Here is a 22,882-nt window from a genome sequence, read left to right on the forward strand (position 1 = left end):
ACTCCCAAGGCGGCTGCGTCTGAGATGCAGCTGATGGGGGAAACTGTGATTAGATTAGGTGGAGCTCTGCCTCTGCTCAGCAACCAGGCGAGTGCGACCCCCCCCCCCCCACCCCTGCTATTCTCTGTGGAAGTGCTGTACTGGAACTTTTGTTCTTATCGTGTGCCTTCAGGCTGTGCCTGGCTTTTTAAAATACCTTTTCAACAAAGCTAATATTACCACTTCAACCCTCAAACCAGTTTTAATTAGAGCTCCTCTCGTGGATTCTGCTGGAAATTGTGTTTGGCGATGGGAATTTACAAGTTTTGGATTTGGCTCTTTTCAACTTCGGGAGGTTTTAATCGGCGAGCCAACAAGCAAGAAGAAATGTTTAATTGGGAAGCATTGAATTAGATTTGGTTCAAATAACATATCTCTGCTAAAAAATCCCGTTGGATGAAGTGGTAGTTGAGAACTACCCTGATTTGTCTTTTTGACTAAGTATTTTGCAAACAGAAAGAGCTTCCCTGTTAATGCCGGTGCAGGTGCACCACTGCGGTTTGTGGAGGGGGTGTCCCTGCTGAGAGCTCACAGGGATGCTGACTACGTTGGACCTGCCTTACCGGTTCACCTTCTTCCCCGCTATAGTTTCTGTTCCTGCCCAGCTGAAGGCAACGACGGCTGAATTCAGAAACAAACGAAAGGAAAAACTGTGAAATTATAAAGTTGAGCAACCAAATCCAAATGGAGATAAGTAAAGTTTTAACAGTACTATCAAGAAACCCCCACCTGATGGACAGATCCCATCTACAAACCTCCAACCTCATTTATATTTAGTTCAGTCTTGAATTGCAGTTAATGAGACATTGATTTGGTCTCTCTAATCCATCAAAATGTCCAAAGTGTCTCATCCGATCACTCTAATCTGTCGCACTCAGCGATCGCAGCAGGGCAGACCAAGATGGACAGCAAAGATAGCGGCTTGTCTGAGCGGGAGAAGTGACAGTGAAACAAAGGCTCGCGGGCCGTTGATGGGGATTTGATGTTGTTTGAAGGATGGGATGGCGCGACATTGACTTTCAATGTCACGATTGAGTTGAGAGAGAGGGTTCAGGCGTGTGGTGTACGAGGCTGTCATTGGCACAAGAAGGGATCGGGCCAGGGGACAGACACCCCAGGCCTTCAGTTCCAAGTCCCAGGCCGCGATGCTGCAGGCCTCAGCCAAGAGCTTGGTAGATGTCCAGCTGATCCCACACCCCCACTGGGGGAAGAACCGCAGAGCATCAGTCACAAACTGACTAGAGATGCTCGACACTTTTCTGCATGCGTTTGTGCAAAGTTGGGATCCAGCCAGTGAACGCAGGGCTTTGGTTCCGCCTCCATTGTTACCTTTACTGTATGAGAGATCACTGACTGAAAAATATATTTACACCTTAAATAGGCAGAGCAGCTTTATTTATAAAGCACAAATCAATCACAAATTGATGCAGTTCTTACACTAAAAAGCAACAGACAACAAATTATCTACCTGAAAATCATAAGTACTGTAATCAAATTTAACAGCAGGGCAAATGCGACCTCTGTAGAGGAGATTTCTCCACCGCAAAATACTACTGATTTAATTCTACTAACGAAAAAAAACAAAAAACTCTACCAATGACTGTATGAGAACTGGACTGAGTTCCAAACAGGAAGTACGCGCTGGCTCCAGGAAGCCAAAATCCCATAGACCTGAATGGAGAAACAGTCATTCTATCAGTCAGAATAACCCTTCTTAGTCTGACATCGTTTATTACAAGTTCTTGCTAATTCTAATTTTCTATTTCATGATATTATTTCCGTAATGCAAGTTATTTAAGTTATAAACCGACCAAATGGATGTGATAAAAGCTCAAAATGTTTGATTAACAGATGACTTGTAGTCTGCCCTCAAGTGGTAGTGGTATGGAATTCCAACAAGCTCACTCCTGATTGGCCAGAGTGGTGTCCATAGAAGTTTGAACATTGAATGAAAGTCTGTCTAACGTCCTCAGAGGTAAACCAGGGATTTTAAATGCAAACATTAAACATCTAAAAAGAAATGATTGACAAGCAGTCTCTCTATATTACAGTTCTTTAGATGATATAGATCCAATTTGGAAGAGCTCTTTGAAATAGGCCCCGCCCTCCCTTCACCTTTGACCCGGCGTGCATGGATTACCCCCATGCTGTGTGTAGGATATTTGCATCGATCTTCCCGAAAGCCTGAGAAATCACAAAAGAGGAAGCAGAGAGGTGGAAAAAAAAAGTCAAGTCAAAGTTAAATGAAAAATTGCTTACATACACGTCTCACACGGTCTGGAACATTTATTATTCTGAGTCAGACAGAAAGAGAAGAGGAGGAGGAGGATGGAAGAGGAGAAGAATCCATTTGGTAAAGTAGATGCAGATCGATGAGACTGGAGGCAGGCGGGCCAGAGTGCACCAGAGGAACAGTGTGCGCGTTTGTCAGTAAATATCTGTGATGTGTCTGTGTGTCTGTGTGCCTGCTTGCGTGCGCAACGCGTCCCAGATTACTTTTCCTGATTGATCCCGCCCAGCATCCGTCTGACCTGCATGACGTTTCAGAGCTCAGCAGCGGTTGGTGGAGGTGAAGAGAAGGCCACAGGAAGAAACGGAGAGGAGAGGAAAAATAAAAATCAATGTGCAGAGAGCATTACACGCAACTCGTCTGGCCGACAAGCCCAGATAGTAAAAGGCGTGCTAATCTCTTTGTACCTTAGCTTGATGCAAACTGAAGCTCAGAACCACATAAAGGGACGGTCTTGAAGTTTGAGTCCGGTGTGTTAAATAAGTGACCACAAAAAAGCAGGATACTGTGGAAAAATCTGTCAAAGATGGGTGCACTGGCTCCATTTCGTAGCTGCAAGCCAATGTGTCTATCAGTAGTGTTATCCTGCAGCAAAGTGTGTACTCCGCAGCCTCCATCCATCCTGGCCAAAACAGGGTAAATTGATTGTTTAAGCTGTCTAAGTAAAGGAGGGGGGCCAGCAATAATAAACGCTCCGGCTCATTCTGCTAGAAGGATACATGTGCTGGAAGAGGAGCGGCTAAAACGTCCTGGTGGTTTAAATGTTCTGGATGCTGAAGGTGACACGCAGAAGGGCAGCTGAGAATAAACGGAGTTGACCTCTGACGGTGACGGACACGTCCTTCCTCCTCAGCCTGATTCTTCTGCACTTCGTCAGAGGAAGGTGGATGTTGGTATCTTCCCGTGCCGTGGGCGGACAAAGCTCATCCTATTTTGACTGCAGTGCCCAGACACCGCTGGCTCCAAGCCCAAGGAGACATGAAGCACTTTTGTGGCATCAAATATTAATGGAGTTATAGAGTGTATTGATTATATAATAACTTTTCCCAGCATCCGAGAGCCAACTGAAATGTATTCCCTGAATAATTGAAAATGTATCCATGAATGGTTTCTCATCTCAATGGTTGCTCAATGTAATTGCGCTGCTCCCTTATTTCAGTATTATTCTAGATTTTATCTGAAGACACACACGCTTGTGTGTGTGCGTGTGTGATAAATGCAGGGATATGTGGTGAGTTTGCGTGTCAAACTGAATAGTTGAGCGGTAAACTTGAAGCTCGGCAAATAGTCTCAAATTTGAGCTCAAGAACTTCGATGCCACTTGAGATGACTGTGAGATCTGCTGACACGCTGGATGCTGCGTTGGATGTTGACATCGAGCCGCATGCACATCTGCTTCCTGCATTTGACATTTTCTGATCACCGCATTTGTATACGCCGAGATAACGCTGCACCGCCTGCTTGTCGTGGCTCGCCATTCCACTTCTGCACCAGCATTAAGTGACATTTTACAAACTGGGTGAAAAACTATTTCAGTGTTTCACCTGTGACTAACCTTTCCTTTTTTCAGGTTACATTTTCAATGTTACATTTGACAAATAGGACACATTTTTTAATTCTATATGCTACATATGTAGCTGTTCAATCCCGTAGGATGGCTCTGAATGCAAGTTTTAGAATTATTGCTCCTATTTGTCCCACTTCCTTAGTTCATACTCTGTAGGAACCCTTTGACTCCCACCATACTAAAGCAAACAGTGGCTCAACTCATATTTCTAAATGATCATCTCAGAATCTTCGCCTTCACCTGTCAGCAAGAAGCACATGTGTGTCTTTTTTCTCTCTGCCATGACCTCTCCGCCCCTCTGCATCCTCTTTTTTCCCTTTCAAGCTGACAGTTCACTCTCATTTAGGCCTCTATTATGCATTCCTGCCTTAGTTTACAAGACACATTGACAAGAGAACATGTACAGACTCTGTCTTTCCTCTCCCGTCTCTGCATCTCCCTTCCTTTGAACAATTGGAAGTGTCTCCCCCATTATTCAGTCCCTGCATTCTATTCCTCCTTCCCAACTGATCCCTCAATCCTGCTCCTCATCTCGCTGAAGGAGTAAATGAAGGTGGAGGTCAAACCTCCTCTCGTCCTAACCTTCTGCTAAATTGGCTGTTGTAGAATCCCGAGATGGCTGCGGGCGTTTAAGCCTCCTGTTCTGGAGAGCCAGAGAACAGACTTCCTGCTCATTTGTAGCGTTTCTGTCTCTTCAACCAGAGGCCAAGTTTACCCACAGAGAGCAAGGAGGGAAGTCCTCATTATGAACCCCAGCAAGGTCACTGCAGTCACCTAATCAATCTGCCTGCTTCAAAACAAATGCAGGTTCCTTGATTCAGCTAAGAAGGCCAGAAAAGCAATCATTTTGAAAGAAAGTACAGTTCGTCTGTCACAGACTTTAAAGTCCCACTCTGATCCTCTTTTGATCCATTTTCAAAGCATTCCCAGTGGTCTTTTAAGCATTATTTGACCATATTTAGCCAAATTTGAGGGAGAAAAAAATGGTAATTTTCTGGTTTTCTAGTAGACATAGTTGCTGCAGAGCGGCAGGAGTTCAGGAGAAATTCACCTCTGAGTTGTGGGTGGGACTGTTGGCATGGAGCACCTTTCTGCCCCTCACGCCCCCACCCCAACATTACAGGTGAAACTAAAATGGCGAGCAATTTTGGAGCTATCCAGCCGTACAGTTTTGAGCCAGACGCCGGCTCAGACGAGGAAAACGTCGACGGATCTAGTCGTTCAGCCATGTTCAACTGCGTTCAAAGGGCCCCTTCCAACCAAAAGTCTTTTGGGGCTTCTACACTCTTGTGTTTATGCGTAGCTGCGCAGATTTTAAAGACAATTTTTGAACACCCGGGCCAAACTTTGACCAATCAGGGACTCGGATTTGGTAGGAACGTGTGGATGGCATCCCTGTTTAATTCACAGAAATGTCAACTGTTTGAAAATTGACCATGGATGAGATATTAGTAATTGCCGTTTGTACCCGGACAGATATATACGACACCAAGTCTTTCATACATCGGAATAGAGGAGTGAAAGAAAAAGCCTGGAGCTGGCGCTTTGACTGTAGGAGGCGAACTCGCTCTAGTAAACAGTGGCAAAAGAAACGCATGTTGAAGAGCGCACACATGCGGTAGCTTTAGAATGGAGCTGAGCAAGGCCCACCCATCGTCTTTTCACGTCACTAATACGATCTTTTCCCAACGGTATTCCTTCATTTGTTCCTGACTCACAAACATTTGACTAAAGAAATACTCAGAAATGCATTTTTAATCTCAATTTTCTAATATGTGTCCTCCATCATCAGTAAAATGTCACAAGAACACCATTTTCATCGGAGTGGGTCTTTAAACATGCAGAAGTCCTGAGCCATCTGTCTTTGTTTAAATTTGACCACAAAGGTGTGTTGTTGTTTTGTAGCTGGTTACCATTTCCCCCCTCCCAACCTCTTCCCTCCCCAAGTCTCAGTGCAACCCTTAACCTGAGTGTGTAATGTTGACGGGGGGTTGTGCGCCCCTCCCTCCCTGTGCTCCGCTCCATAGGGGTCGACAGAGACACAGTGGCGTCAGGCAGAGCTCCCGCAGCTCCAGGGCTGGGCAGAGAAGGGATTGCTGACGCAGCCAAAGATGGTAAGGAAGTCCACCGCTGCCAAACGGACGGCCCCACCCATTTCACACACCCACCCACCACGTGTCCGGAGTTTGTACCGTGTTTCACATGAGCGTGCACCGCTCCACGCTGCTGCTGACTGAGACGGTTGGAGCAGAGATTGATGAATAGATGGGATTGGCAGAAGAAGGGATTAGGATTAGCAGAATACATGAAAAAAAATGCAGCTTCAGTTGCTGACTTGGTTTGAAATTGAACACATCAAGGGTATTTAGCAGATTCTTTGGCACCCATCTGTGTGGATTTGTGTCTTTTTTTTAAACATTTGTGTTTTAGTTCACAGTTAGAATTAGGGAACATTTTACACAACACTACTCTAAATTTAAAATTATCCTTATTTTTAAGATCTCAAGCTCTCTTGAACACGAAATATTTTAGCTAATTTTAATTATTTATTTTTTTTAAACAAAAAAACATGTTTTTGCCTCCTGGTTTTAGTTAACAGACTTCAATTGTAATCACTTTATGGTATCCAAGTTGTTGATATTTTTAGTAAAAGTTAGATTAGACGAATGTCTTTATTGTCAGTTTCTGTCAGGTTTGTTCCATAAGGACGCCGTCAGGATTCATCATGTCTGAAGTGGAACTGAGGGGGCCATGAAGCATGAAGGAGTCACTGTCAATTAGTTCAAACACGAGTCTTTAAAGTGTTCTGCAGATCATGAAGCAGTCCTTACTCAAGGCATGTCCAAAGTCCGGCCTGTGGGCCGCAGGATCCTTTTATAAATCAACAGTATGTGGCCCCAAGCACTTTCTAAAAACTTGGTTTGGGTTGGCTAAACGACGTTTTCATATTCGCCATGAAGACGTGCCAACTGGGAATGAACCGTGCCAAAAATTGAGAGGGATTTTGGCAAAAACATGTTTAGATATATTTGTGTATATAATTGCAATAGAATATTCATTACACAGTTCACTTAAATTGAATGTAATTAAAGTAGCTGAAAGAACTAGTCAGGCCGACTCGTCACAAATTTCCACCTCACCACGTCTGGCCCAGTTTGCAAAATGTTTGGACAACGTTGGCTTATCGGAATTTAAATAAAAACACATTTGTTGCAAATCTGGAAAAAGTAGATGTTTAGACTTTTGTAATAACTGATCAAAGACGTGCAGAAGATTGTTTATAAAGTATTAGTCCCTTTTTTTGGCCCGCTGATTGTATTTGAGATTTTTCTTTTACTTTGATGGATAACTTTCAGCCAAACGGAACAGGATTGATAAACCAGCACCAGTCGAGTTCTAACTCTTGAGAGTAAGTGCCAAAAAGGGGCCGTATGCTGCCGGCAGTCCTCTCCTCAGCACCAGGCTCCTCAGTCGGGGAGCAGGGGCAGCCAGACTAAAATGAAGTGGACCGCTGAGCAGAACCAACGCTGGTGGGCAGGAACGAGGAGAAGAATATAATTTGCTACTGGGACTCGGCAGGTCCGCGTTAATTAGAGGCAGCCATTTTGTTGTAAAAACTCCTCAGAATACGTCCCATGGAGTTGAAAGTCTCCCTAACAGAATGGAGCCCAGCAGGGAATGTAAACAGATTTAATAAGGCCCGCTCTAATCAACTTTCTTATGGCTACAGTGGATGCTCCTCTCCCTTTCCCTCCTCTCTGGGCTCTTGTCTTTTTGGTCTGTCTCCGTTTCTCTGTTGTGCTGTGGTGGTGAGTGAGCAGGGAAGGATACTGTCAAAAGAACAATTTGCATGCAGCTCTCATCTTGAGAGCTTTTAGACATCTCCCTGTCTCTTTGTTTTCAGCTGTGGGCTTGAGCCATTGTTCTCTCTGTGTGTCTGAGTGTGTAATCTTCTATCACTTCAGATGCCACAGAAGTGGGAGCTCGCTTGTGTCTTCGTAAACCATCAACATTTTTTGGAGTTTTCTTCAATATTTTTTAAGGAGAAAAGGAAAAGTTGTGGGATTTTAAGGGTCAATCTACAAACAGGAAAGGTGTCTTTTCTGCAACGTTAATCACAATGGAAATGTACGCATGTGGACTATGTTCACATTTCCTCAAAATGCCACTGCGTGGGACCTCACTGCACGTTTTCCAGCTAAATCGGCAGGAGGTGGCAGTCGCATTTTCACATGCCATGCGGGCGGCTCAGAAGTTTTAGGAAAACCTTCCAGTTAAACGGCATCCGGATGATTTAGTGATGTCGGTCAGTGGCCGCCCGAGCACAGTTGAAGGTTGCGCTGTTGCAGTCCAGCGACAGGCGGATGGCAGAAAGGCACCAATATAACTGACTGAAAGGTGGGTCTCAACGGCCCCCAAAATCGCCTGATGATCGGCAAATTGCAGACTGCTGCCCTCCAACCCCCCCCCTTGCCCTTGTGCTGCCGTCCCACTGCCGCCGTCCGATTGTTAAAAATCGGACGGCGGCAGCACGGGCACTTGAAGACGGCTGTTGACAAGGGCGGGGGGCCCGGCGATGACCGGACGACAATCTGGCAATCAAATGGGGAGACGGCATTAATGCTGCGCAAAACTCATCTCGGCGTTGAAAGCACCATGGCGACTCCGAGACCTGCGTGTTGATGAATTGCGGTTGATGCTGAGCAGAATACGAAGAAGAACATTTTACTCTCTTGGGAGGCTTGTTGTCTGAAGAATTTAGACAAGATTATCATTTGTGCTCAAAATCGTAGTTGCGAATGACCAGTGGTGCAGAATGGCCTACTTTTATGTACCCTCGGGCCACCGGGCGGCTGGCAACCGATGGTACTTGTTAAGGCTGACCGCCGTCCAGCGACATTTACACATCGTCCAATCAGGGCCGCTGCCGCCCGGCGATCCTGCTGCCACCACCCTACAGCCATTCAGCTGTCGCCCAATTTTGTAAAGGCGTCTGATTGTTGGCCGCCGTCTGAATTCATGACCACACCTACGGTTAAAAAATAAATAAATAAATCAGGCAGCAATCTGCTGATGCAGGCGGTTAGCTGAAGATGGGCACCTCTCACAAATTGTTGTGCTCTTCAGAAAACATTTGGATTTTTTCCAGATAATCAGCTTTAAAACATGAATCCAGTTTAACTAAGAAGTGAGGAAAATTATTGCTGTTTAATCATTTTCCTGCCTGTGACGTTGGTATCTTCCTCATGTTGTTTTCTTCATGGTCTAATACTGGAGGAGGGAATCTGGTCGCACCAGAGGTGTTTGTCTGTTGTTTCTCCTTCATCATCACACGTAGGTGGACTGAAAAAAAGTGAATGCAAGCCAGAAAGGACATACTGTTAAGGTCTAAATCTGTTTAGAACACTATTTTTGGACTAACAAGGAAATTTTTTAATTTTGCTTTGAGCTGTGTTCTTAGAAGCTCGGCCTTGTCTTCCCGAAATAGAGTGGAGCAGAACTTGTTCCTCCGAAGCCAGCACAGCTTTAGAGTGCAGCCTTTTTGCCTGTACAGTACTTAAGTCTGGTTAAAAATAGACAGAAAGCTGAATGGTTGAAACAGCAAAAAAGAAAGATCCGAGCAACAACAAAAATCCAACATTAAACACACGATCCAGTCAGATTAAAGACGGTTTGCATCCAAACTGTCATCGAAAAACCCTTAAATGGATGCAAAGCACATTTTTATGGATGACTTTTTTCTGCATTTCCATGCAAAATCAAACGTCTTTGCTGCAACTTCAATGAGACCAGCTGAGTACACACAGAATTTATTATCAGACCAGGTTTTTTGGTTTTTATCCTACGTGATCCTCATTTGTTTTTTCCTACCTATCTTTTTATTAGCAAATCACTGATCCAAACAGCTGTACATCACAGACATGCACACAAGTCTCTGCAATAAATATTTGCTATGCAAATGTCCCCGGTTATCTCAAAGTGCAACCAACCTTCTCCCAACTCCTGCTCCTCGGTTATTCTTCAAACAATCCGCCTGCTGCAAAAATCCTGTACAGGAAAGCGAACTTTGCTCTGTCGCAGCATCAGCAGCAGTCAGGAAGCAGGTGGAGGGCTGCTCCAGGAAGCCTTTACAAGCTCCTTATATTCATCCGTGCTTCTGCTTTTGTGTCTTGAGGTTTAAGGGGTTCATTGCCGTTTGTACATGTACGACAAGTACATTGGAATTTTTCTTTGGCAGCTCTCAAGTCAGGGTTATACAACAAAATAATGCTAACAAGGTTCATAAATAAGATGAGGAACAAAATTTGAGAAAGTGAAGAGTAGAGTATAAAATAAAAAAGTATAAAAAATATATAAAATATTGCAGCGTCCCAACCATTGGGTTATTGCACTTGTGCTGTCTCATACTGTTTGTTTAGAACGTTTCATGTATTTTCATGTGTTTGGTAAATGTGAAATTTAATTTGAGAGCTATAGCTCTAGTGCAGATATTCTTTAAATTACCGTAACTCTTCAACCGATTATAGAATTCCAGCAGATTCTGACGCTGAGAAAAGCAGCTGCTGGAATTCCTTTAATTGCATCATCGGTTGAAGAGTTACAGCAGTGTGCAGGTCATACCGGTGTCACCAGCAACATCTCTGGTGATAAAGGTCTGTACTTAAGGTATTTACCCAAATCAGCTGCTTCAGCGACAAATAGGAGATGATAATGTCAGATCTATGGTCCCATCTGATGCTCTGACACTTGTGCTATCTTAGATGACCCCCCCTTCCATTGAGGTGTTCTCCCTACCATGACAAAGGTGGATAAAGGTGGAAAGATTTCATATAATCCATGGACACCAGTGAAGATCACAAATCATTGAAGGAAAAAGGTTCAGAGCACTGTCTAGTGGGTCTAGATGACCCAACTCCCAATGCTAAAGTGCCTAGGATAGCACAAGGGTTACAGTCTGTTATTGTGTAGTTTAAATATATATTTATTCTATTTGAAAGTGATTTACCGAGACCATATATCAAATAAAAATACAAATACAACCTTTTGGTTGTATTTTTTGATAGAATTTGATAAAAATGCGAGAAATTCACAAAAACTGAAACCTTGCTCCTTTTTTCCTGTCTCCTCCTCTTTCCCTTTTTGCCCCCAGATCATCAGCAACATGGAGAATCCGGTGACAAACGGCCCCAGCGGGGGAGGTACCACGGCCAACGGCCCGTCCAACAACAGCCGTGGCTGCCCCTCTCCCATGCAGACCGGCCCGACGAACGACGACAGCAAGACGAACCTCATCGTGAACTACCTGCCCCAGAACATGACCCAGGAGGAGTTCCGGAGCCTGTTCGGCAGCATCGGCGAGATCGAATCCTGCAAGCTGGTTCGTGATAAAATCACAGGTTGGTCGAACCACATTAAATTATTTAAAATCTCTGTGTTTAAAAACAGTCATCATATTATACCTGCATTGTAGAAATTGATGCATATTTCGTTTACATTGCTGTCTGTGTGCTAAAGATTTAACTTTTTAAAAACTACTTTGCATTCATTTGATGTTTAAACTAAATCGTTTTCTTTAGAAACCAAAGTTAAAACTCTTTTTTTCATGTTTCTTGTCCATGTATTTGATATCTGGCACTTTGCAGCTGAAGTCTCAGGTAAGGACGATGACAGAAATAGAAGAGTTTGTAGCTGATGTTTGAAATCTGCTGTGGTCAAAAAAAGTTAAACAAATCAGATGTTTAGGGAAGTTAATTCATGTTAAAGTTTTAGAAAGTCCGATTTCCTAATTTTGTTTTTTTATGAGGTAATTTAATTGTGAAAATGAAACGTATGCTTATAGACAAAGACTTTGCTTTTGAGGGCTTTGCTTAAAAAAAAGCAATCAAAAGTGAAGCTCGGCGACAATACAAAACATAAAAAATGTCTTATCAAAAAAGTAAGCGACTAAGTCGCTGAACAAACATGTGAACCATTCATCACTGTCTGATTGGTGTCGTCCACCTGTGGTGGTCTGCCTACAGGCGGTCAGGACGCACTTTTGAGTGACTTATGATACGGTGCCCCTATATTTTGGACTGTAATGCATCCCCGAGTATAAGTAACATCAGCCAAAAAATGCATAATATAGAAGAAAAGATTCATATAACGTGGCACTTTTGAGAGAAATGTAGCTAACAAAATACAGGAACAAGAATGGACATTTCATCTTGAAAGGCAAATTGTAATAACGGAATAGAGAGCAATAATTAGACTGAACATCTTCACATTCCACCACTACATTGATGCTTATTTGACGTCATGAAACAGAAGGAATCTAATATTTTAGCGCAGCAATTCTTCACAGATAAGTCACACCTGAGTAAAAGTCACACCCCTGGCAAACAATGCAAAAAACGCGACTAACACTCTGACACAGTTTATGGCTGTGAAGTATTCAAAATGTATCAAATGTATATTTATACAATTCTTTTTTCTTTCAAAGTATGCACAACTTTGAGCACACGTTTCATTTTGACATCTATCTTACCCAAAGATTACTTTGCAGTTATTGAGGGCTTGATTCTGTGTATTATGTAAGCAGGAATGTGTGCAAATCTAAATTTCTGTGTTTAAAAATGTCAGAATGAAAAATGCTGACAGAAACATGGATGGTCCTTTTGACAAAAACATCCAAACAGAGTGGATTTGTTATGATTTCAGTGTCCTTTTATTAGGTAAAATATTATAGTTACCTTGACCTCAATTGAGCTGAAAGACTGTAAATCTTTTTTAGAAGATTAAAAAAAATAGTCTTTGCAGTTTGTAGTTGTCAAAAGTATCTCAGTTTTGTTGTATTTTTGTTTAGATTGTATTTAGAAAAAAAACTGAAATGCTGATTCTGTTTCTGAGCGAACAGCGCACCACCTTCATCAAACACTCCAGTGAAAAGCCGTGTTTATGTCACAATGTGACATCAAACATGCAAGAAATAAAAAAGAACAAATTCTTCTGATTCTGTACACAAGCTTTTGGCTCTAGCATAAGTCCAAGTGTTGAGAGGATTAGGCGTGTGTGATGTTTTCAACGGAAAATCCATTCTTGCCCTCTGAGTGTCTTGAAGCACAGCAACGCAGCAAAATGCCACATGTTCTCCAGAGGTGTTTAAATTAAGCAGCACTTTGCAGGGCTAATCACGGCTGTAATCTGGGCGGAGTGGCTGTGTGGGTGGCCATGCGGCAGATGGATGGAGGGAGCTGGGGCGGTGCAGCTCAGTGATAATGCTCCATAATGACTTTCATTTTAGATCCTACTTACTGACACTTCTCCTGATAATCTCATTAAAAAAGACCAGGCAGGCGAGATCAGCAAAGCACTGTGGGATAGCAAACAAACAGACAACGCGGGCAGGGGAAAGGCGCATAAACCCCAGAACACAATTATCAACTTTTATTTCATTTAACTACAATAAGGAGCTAAACTGGCTGTGATTTTTACACAAGTCCTCTCCAGGGCCATCTTCCTCTTCTGCTGCAACGCTCCACGAAATGGAGCCGGAGAGAGTTAGAATGATGGTTGTGTACAAAAATAAATCTCCACCATGTTCTCTGCACCTGATCAGAACAGGACTTCAGAAGCAGTGTTTGAAATAAAAAGAAAAAAAAAGAGCAAACAGACGATATTTGCAGGCTTTTAAAATTGGATAGGATTGCTGGAGACCTGCACAGGCTCCAAAGCAGCTCTGAGAGCGGCGGAAATCACTCCTGAACCTTTCATGGTACTTCTCCTCTCAGCTCTGAAGGACTTGTCTGATGACAGCATCAACGCAAAACTCAAAAATAACTGCTTGCCTCCCTGCATTACCCCCTGCAGAGTATGTCTGCTTAGCTCTCCCATGGGTGCAGTTTTCTGGTGCAAACTTTTAGGGCAACAAAGCACAGATTTCTTCCAGCAGGGAATGCCAAGAGGCTGCTTTTTAACAGGACGCCAAATCAATACTGGACTGAGCCGTGTTTGCAGGAGGAAGGGACTAAAGAGGAAAACTTTTCTGGCATTTTTTTATCTCTATTTAAAACGAGGTTTCTACAGAGATGATGTGCACTTAGATTTTGTAGGAAATATTTGAAAAAGTATCCTAAACTTAAATCCCCACTCATTCATCTTTGGATCTCTTGTTACAGCATTCCCAAAGTTTTAACTTTTTTAACGATGATAAATCCGTTTTTAGCAAAAAGGAAAAGAAAAATCTGTGTCATTTTCCATTTTCTTTATAGGAGTTCATTAGAAATTCACCTCTGAGTTGTGGGCAGGACTATTGATGTAGAGTAAGTCTTGCTTATATCCCATCATCCCTGTGTTTACACTCTCTCCCGCTAGCTTACAGCCCCTGAAAACTACAACCTAACATTAGCGCTGCAACAAAAATAGCGAGTAATATCAGAGCCATCAGCCATCCAGTTCTGATCCAGATTCACGCTCAGACCAGGAAAACAAAGACGTTCATGGATCTGTTTGTCTGCAGCAAAATGGGGGGGAGCAGGGAGTTTGTGGACCCGCCCAGCTTATTTTCTACACTACAAATATGATCTTTTTCAGACGGCATTTTTACACTTTTGGGTACTTCTGATTCACAACAACTTGAATGAAGAAAAACGTAATCTTAATTTTCTTTCTATTTGTTCTCCATCATGAGAAAAATGCCACGAGAAGATCCAAAAACCCTTTTTTTCCATCTGAGTGGGTCTTTAAATTGCTTTTCATTTCATTTTCATTTCTTTTTTGCAGATTCTCGTGTATTCTCCATTTTCATAATAATGACATTTATTACAATGTCCACTACATTGTAATAAATGTGCACCTGATGGAGACGTTTCCTGCTTTTGCATGTTTTCCAGCTGTGTGTGAATCTAGACTAACCTGCTGACAAGGTGGGAGCACTTGAAGCTCACAGAGGAGCGTGAGACAGACAGGTCTGGGGCATCCTCTCCTCTTCCTGTGGACTCGCTCCTGTCAGCTTCAATGATGCCAGGTTGGCGTGAGGCTCAGGCGAGTGTGGGCAGGTGTAGACACTTCAGCTCCGTCTGTCACCCCGGCTGACTTCAGCTGGTGGAAAAGCCACCTCTGGGTGTCTTTCCTGCTCCCCACACGGCTGCCTGCTCGCCTGTCTTCCTGTCCACATGCACAGCTTCTTCAGCCTGATGTTCTTACACACTCCTGGGACACCCAAGTTAATCTTTTATTTAAAGCTAGCTTACACACACACCTTTCTGCAACTGGCACACAAACACACACAAACCTCAGCTTTATTCAAACTGAACCCTCTACTTTCAGCATAAGTCTGGTAAAAAAGTTGTAGCTTCAGTATCACACTTTGGATCTTAACGTGTTGTCACAGTGGATTTGACACTGTCCCCACTTACAGTGTTCACGTTAAAATGCTGCATTTATTCATTCAACCAAATTATTTAATACTTGAAGGCTCTGCACATAAGATGTGGAACTGGATTGTAAGGAAAAATACATCGGACACCTTAAACTGAGATAGAAATTGTGTATTTGGTGTTTTTTATGTGTTCTGGTGGCATTTTTCTGATGATGGAGGCCTTTTATTAAGAAAATAATGCTTAAAATTGCATTTCTGAGTAATCCTTTATTCAAATAGTTTTAAATTTGGAGAAGACGAAAAAATGCCAGTTTGGAAAACTGGCATTTTTGTAGCATAAAAATACGCCGGGCGACCACAAGCACCTCTGAGTTGCTCCGCCCACATTTCAGAGGTGAATTTCTAATGAAGTCCTGTTGCTCTGCAGAAACTATGTCCTAGAAAACGACACTTGCTTTTGGATTCTTTGCTAAAAGCGGCTTGGTCACAATTAAAAGACCACTGGTAACGCTTTCACAATAGATGAAAATATCGGCTTGGAATAATGCATATTCAAAATACCTTGTCAGCATGTTTTAAAGCAGCTGCTTGCAGGATTGAAATGGACTGATCTTTGTCAGAAAGTCATTTCACAGGATCAGTATTCTGCATTCACTGCAACTCTGCTGGAGAAATGAATGCATTTGTTTTCTTAATGACACAGAGGAAAAGAAAACAGCTCCTCATGCTGAACAAGAATTGACTGCATTTACGGAGGGGAGCATTTTATCAGCAGTTTTTTTTTTTTTTAGCACTAATCATTACAAATGCCAAAACCTCTGCAGGCCGCCTGTTTTTACCCTCATGTAGAAGCATTTCCCAGGTTTCAACATCAAATTCCGTTAACCCTGAAGTAACCCAAACAGCATTATCTATCTGTGCAACTGAAGCGACATCATCAAAGCGCCGTGATCGAAGTCTTTTTCACACCACTCTGGTCAACTTCCACGTGTTGGTTTTAAACATGGAATCTGGGGAAGTGATGCAAATCATTGTGACAATATAGCAAGCCAAGCAGATGTTGGCTATGAAAAATAGATGGAGTGTGATGTCAGATGTGTAGCAGTTCAAGCTGGAGCACCGCTGACAGGCAGACGGCTTCAGTGCTGTGAAAGACGGAGCTTCTTTCAGCAAAACAGGTGCATCTTTTCTGACAATTTAGAGGCTGAAAGCAGACTCAGCTGTTTAGTTGTTTTTTTTTTGTCTGATCCAGAATCCTTTATCTTTTTTCTATGTTTTTTTTTTTGGTTTTTGGTTTCTAAACTGGGAATTGATGGCAAATCTAGCATCTTTAAAGGTTTTAACTGAAATGGTAAAGACAGATGGTGTTAGGAGTTTTTTATAATGTTTATTCCTCACTATAAACCGCCCTCAAATTGGAATTTTGCTCCATTCATGCATTTCTGAATATTATTCTAAAAACCTGCTGTCTGAGTATCAGCCCCTCCCAATCCACGAAAACTTTGTGACGTCACAAAGTAAGGAACAGCCCCTTCCAGGAAGGGTCTGCCAGCCCCGCCCCCAGGCTAACAAACACACCCACTCTCTCTGTGGTGATCGGCTAAACACTTTACTCTTCAATGCATAATATGAACATCCATCTTTTTTACGAAAGTTCAGATGTTGTTTGTTTTGGTGGGAAAAACACAGACACGCAGCCGAGGCCGAGTCTAGGTTGACGTAATGAAATGGGCGACCCCCACAAGGAGGGAAAGGCGGGGCTTCAGTGATCGAGTCGATTTACTTCCGGGTAGAAAAATGAGCTGCAAAAATAACTCATATTTCATTAAAACATTGTTCCTTAGTGTGGTAATATATCATCATATATATGAATATAGTTTACTCTGACAGGCATAAGAAAAGCATGATCTAAGTTTTTATGGTTAGCTTTAATTTCAAAAGGCTTTGCAGGAAGTTGAGTCAAAGAATCCAAAAGAAGAGAAAGAGGTTTTAAAGCTGGCTTAGCTAAAGAGGGAGACTAACCAATCATATAGAAACAAAAAAGAAAATAATATTTTATATATCACATCTAGTCCATTTCTAGATGTAAGATAGAAAGATGGCCAAATGAAGAGATACAGACCACGGATGTTAAGACACGAAAGCTCCTCACCATGCATGGAGGATTCCATGCCAAATCCAGCACCCTGAGACTGTATGCTAGCCGCAAGGAAGGAGGCCGAGGACTAGTGAGCGTAGAAGCCACTATCCAGGATGAAACATCCAAGATGCATGAGTACATCAAGCTCAAGGCCCCAACTGACAGTGTGCTCAGTGAATGTCTCAGACAATGGACAGCAGAGGATACAGTGCTGGAGGACAGATCCTCATGGGAGGACAAACCCCTGCATGGGATGTACCACCGGACCATAACTGAAGTGGCTGATATCAAGAAGTCCTACCAATGGCTAGAAAGGGCTGGCCTACAGGATAGCACTGAAGCACTCATCCTGGCAGCTCAGGAACAAGCCCTGAGCACCAGAGCGATGGAGGCTAAGATCTACCACACCAGACAAGACCCAAGGTGTAGATCTACCACACCAGACAAGACCCAAGGTGTAGGTCTACCACACCAGACAAGACCCAAGGTGTAGATATACCACACCAGACAAGACCCAAGGTGTAGATCTACCACACCAGACAAGACCCAAGGTGTAGATCTACCACACCAGACAAGACCCAAGGTGTAGATCCAACCACACCAGACAAGACCCAAGGTGTAGATCTACCACACCAGACAAGACCCAAGGTGTAGATCCAACCACACCAGACAAGACCCAAGGTGTAGATCTACCACACCAGACAAGACCCAAGGTGTAGGGTGTTCAAAGAGGCGCCTGAAACAATCCACCAATTCCCAAGGTCAAAATGGGAAACATCTCAGAAGGTGGTAGAGAATGAGAGGGCAAAGATCCTGTGGGACTTCCAGATCCAGACTGATAATGGTAATGGCGAACCAACCAGACATTGTAGTGGTGGATAAAGAACAGAGGAAAGCCGTTGTGGTGGATGTGGCAGTACCAAGCGATGGGAACATCAGGAAGAAGGAACATGAGAAACTGGAGAAATACCAGGGACTCAGAGAAGAACTGGAGAAAGCATGGAAAGTGAAGGTAACAGTGGAGCCTGTGGTAATTGGGGCACTCGGGGCAGTAACCCCCAAGCTGGAGGAGTGGCTACAACAGATACCTGGAAAGACCTCAGACCTTTCAGTCCAGAAAAGAACAGGAACAGCTAAGATACTGCAGGACCCTCAAGCTCCCAGGCTTCTGGTAGAGGACCCGAGCTTGGAGGAGAACCCACCACGGAGGGGGTGGGGGGCGTTTTAAATACCATACCATTGTAATCACAAAGTACAAATGAAACCCAAATATGAAAAAAGAAGCAGAGCCATAGGTCTAAAATGATGGGCTAAATGAAAGATGGAGTTTATGAAAAGAAATGAGCAGAGCTTTAATTGTTTTATAGACCAATTCCAAACATCACCAAACAAAACTGATGTTGCTTTCTACGACATTGTTTATGCAGAGCAGAATTAATCAGAAATTCACTCCTGAATTGTGGGCGGGACCGTTGGCTCGAAGCAAGCCCGCCCCCCCCTTCCACTCCGTGTAGCTATGAGCTTAGAGCAGGGAGCTTGTGGCCCGCCCAGCGTATTTTCCACGTCACAAATACGCCCTTTTTCCTATGTCATTTTTTCATCAGCTCCTGGTTCTCAGTGATTTGAGCAAAGAAATACACAGAAATGCAATTTAGAGCTTAATTTTTAAATGTCCTCCATCAGAGAAATGCCACAAGATCATGTTAAAAACACCTTTTTCATCAGAGCGGGTCTTTAATCTGTTACTGCAACGTTTCCCAAAATCCTAACTACAGGGATTTTGGTTCATTTGCCCGACTGACGAGTTATTAATAAGCATAACTACAAAGTTGTTCTGTGTGGTGATGAACTGTGACATACTGTTCAAATCCTCACTCAAATCATGCAGCGTGAGATTTGGTGTAGGATTTATATCAAACACACAGGAAGAATTTATCTGAACCTGAAATGGGCTGAAGGCGGAAGATAGCATGAACAAAGCTGACAGGGAAAGAGATGAAAAAAGGATTTGACATCTCCAAAGCCAGGTATTAAGAGAGCTGGCAGGCTCAGAGGTGCATGTACAAGCAGGCAGACACACATTAAAGTTTCAGAGTCCCAGGCTCTCTGCCTCAGTACCCGGGCCCCTTTGGCTTTCTTCCCTCACCTGCTTAGCACTCAGAGCTGGCTGTCCTGAGCTTGCTTGGCTGCACCGGTCCTCTTGTGGCCCACACGTCAAACAGACTCTGTCCCCTCTCATTTCACTCCGAGTGGCCTTTACCTGGAACACAAGAGCTGTGACCGTCCCCTGTGCCGGCCTCAGATCTGGGGGTTGAATGTGCCCCGGGCTGGCTCCTCATCCTCACTCCTGAATGTGCCTTCTCAAGGCAGACGGGTAAGAGCCTGACAGTGTGAGGCGGGGGGCTCGTACGGCGGGGTGCTGTGGTGTTTTTCCTCCGAAGGTCTGAAATTTTTAAAAGCAGGTTCACCTGGGTGAGTTCTGCCACTCTGACTTCACAGCGTTCGTCTGATTCAGTTCTGGCTTCTGTGTCTGCCAGCTTCGTTTCTTCTCCTCTGATGCCCGTCAGAACAACAAGCTCGCACGCCGAAGGCTGCAGCTTACCGGCCCCGAAGCTCAGGGCGCCTCCGTGAGGGGGCGGCTTACCGGCGTGTGTTTGTCCCTGAGCTCATACGTGGGCATGTGTGTGTGTGTGTGTGTGTGTGTCGGTGGAAGCAGGGCCTTGGGAGCTGAGAGTGGGAGCCTCCTGACTCCAACAGTGGCTGCTACCTTGGCAACCTAGGAGGGAAATATGTGTTGAATGAGTGAGTGGGAGATGGATCTACAGTAGATACGTGTGTGCGGGGGATGCGGCTCTGTTTATGAATTTAGTTATTTAAATGGGCTCAGTACACGCCACACGATATGCAATTACTGTACTGCTGATATTAAAGACATTCCAGCGTGTTTTTTTATTTTCCTTTGTGCTCGTTCTCTGGGAAAGTGCCCCCCCCCCAATTCTCCCAGGGATGGGAGTCTTTTAGGTAAGGGAAGTGAGAGCCGTCACAAAGCTGGTGACAGGGCACCTTTTCAAATGCAGAGGAGCAGCAGACCATCAGCAGACAGCACTGTCTCAAGTATCTGCAGCAGCAAGGGGCAAAAAGCCGGGGGGAAGCAAAGCAGTTTAGTTTGACAAACTCCATATCAGCCATATTTCTAAATGTCTCTAAAACTGATCCCTAACAGGCCAGTCCTCTCCAGGAGTGTTTTTGTTTTGTTGAAACATGACTGAGAGACAGAAATGTTCATTTGCTGACTGGATGTCAGCAAATGTATTTATAATGCTTAAAAGACCAAATGTAATATCTTTCAACATGTTCTTGTGGCATTTTTATGATGATGGAAGATGCATTTCTTTATTCAAATAACTGTAAATCAGCAGCAGACACAAAGATTCTGTAAAAAAAAAAAAAAGGTGTGTTTTTGTGATGTAGAAAATAAGCTGGGCGGGGCCACAAGCGTCCTGCTCCTCTCCATTCTGATGCATGCACTTGCAGACAAATAGATCCATGAAGGTCTTTGTTTTCCTATCCTGAGCTGGAATTTGACTTAAAACTTAAAGTTTCAATATTTGTCGCCATTTTTGTAACACCAGTTGAGTTGGGGGGGGGGCTGCAAGCCAGCGGGAGAGAGTGTTAACGGAGGCCTTTCAGTAATGGTGAGGGGAAGAGGGGGTGGGGTTTCTCCTTGCCAACGATCGCACCCATAAATTAAAGTGGGAAAAACTGCTGGTGCTCAGCAGAAACTGTGTCCTATGATGACACGTTTTTGGTTTTCGGGAAAAAAACGGAATATGGTAAAAAGAAGACCAGTGGGAATGCTTTGAAAAGATCAAAAGAAGATCTAAGTGGTACTTTAAATATACTAGAACCTTTACTTTTATTAATTTCTGAACGATGCTCTTATTTTGGAAAACATGGTCAAAAGGGATGAAGAAGTTGGTGCTGCAGAGTCGCCTTTGCTTCAGCCGTCTTGTCCAAAAGTGTCAGCAGCTGCAAAGAGTCTGATCAATTCGTTTGCAGGAACAATGGATTTCAACGAGCGCACATGAAGGTAGAAGGTTCCTGCAGTTTGAGTTGGTAGCTGCACTTTAGATCAAAGGCTGTAAATCGCATGGCTGATGATAGCAGGACACGGAGATGCTTTCATGTCTGCAGAACGGAGCTTTTAGTGGCAAAATACAACAAGAGACACAAAATGATTACAGCAAAGTCTTGTACTGCACGATTGTCAGTCATATTTGTGCATCTCACCGACGCTAGGCCCTAAATTAAGCATAAGTGTGCACACGCGTGTTTTCCCTTTTTGTGCCCACAATATTAATATCTCTGTCATTTTGCAAACCTATGTCAGTGTTGATATATCCTGGCACCCTCCTATGTGTTATGTGTGCGCACAGAAGGGAAAAGAGAGAGAAGAAACTGCATATTGGTGCCAGCAGGCAGGACAACAGCTTGAAGTGCTTTCATTTTCTCAGCTCATACATCGGGAAACCTGCTGCTCCTCAGGAAACAAATAATGGCTTAGTCATAACTCCTCGCCAACACAGCAAAGAGCTACTCACTAGGAGCAGCAGTGATTTTATCACAGAGAAACATGCTCACCCTCTTATACAATTTATGTCCAATTGCACAAAAGGTCTTCCAGAGGAGTGGAGGTGGGTAAAATTAGCCTGCACTTCTTCCCTCCACCCGCTGCGCTCACAGTAAAGGTGGACATGTGGCCTTCTGTGATGGAGCGCTGCCCCGGCATGTGGCAACATGATATCTGTAGCAGCGCTTCACAACCTTTACTTACATTTACCGGCTCTACTGCGATGAGCATCCACAAAGAAACCTCCTTATTGCTGCCAAACGATCACTCAAGTTTGTTGCTCATTTGAGTGCTACTGTGAGCTGCTGACAAATCAAAGGGAAGTGAAAATCTTACCTCATTAAAACTCCATTACGAAGAGCGGTGCTTCATTTGGGTTCCTGCTCTTAATTGACAATTAAAATATATAACTTAATCTATCTATTAAGATAATTGATCAGCACACAGCAGCTTTTTGTGTTAGTTGCAGCCCCATTAGTGGCAACTTATCAAGCCCTTTTAATAGCGTCTCCACGCCGCCTCAGATACCGTGCTCATTTTCCTGTAATTATAAAATGTCAGTGGACAGTCTGCTTTTATAAATTATCTGTTGTTCTTGAATTGTTTTCAGGCAGGCAGCATTTTTTTAATTAGTAAAACAATAAAAGAGCAGATCCGGTTTGCTTCACGATTATTTTAAAAACTGTCTGGCAGCATCTGCTTTATGCTGAAATTTAATTATTGTTATGCTGTTAGGAGGCAGTCAAGCAACTTTTTCAATGACAAAGGCTTAATGCACTTTTGGAGAGCGTGTCATCGTTTTAAAAACAGAACTTGCAAACATCCCCCTTTGTTTGTAAAATGGTGTCGAGGTTGAG

General features: G+C 43.5%; 1 protein-coding gene across 14 annotated transcripts in view; it reads left to right on the forward strand.

The window, feature by feature from the left end:
- The window catches only part of elavl4 (ELAV like neuron-specific RNA binding protein 4), an 88,055-nt gene that overhangs the window by 24,014 nt on the left and 41,159 nt on the right, over positions 1 to 22,882 (forward strand). For 12 of the 14 annotated variants that reach the window (XM_078946360.1, XM_078946365.1, XM_078946359.1 and 9 more), the window contains exons 2-3: positions 5,924 to 6,010; positions 11,047 to 11,293. In XM_078946360.1, the coding sequence (XP_078802486.1) occupies positions 5,924 to 6,010; positions 11,047 to 11,293 (334 nt within the window). The remainder of the gene's footprint in view (positions 1 to 5,923; positions 6,011 to 11,046; positions 11,294 to 22,882) is intronic. The other 2 variants (XM_078946366.1, XM_078946368.1) reach the window with 1 other exon arrangement.

The sequence above is a fragment of the Oryzias latipes genome, chromosome 4 (assembly GCF_053564925.1).
Source record: "Oryzias latipes strain Hd-rR chromosome 4, Olatipes_Hd-rR_3.1".
NCBI classification, from domain to species: domain Eukaryota; kingdom Metazoa; phylum Chordata; class Actinopteri; order Beloniformes; family Adrianichthyidae; genus Oryzias; species Oryzias latipes.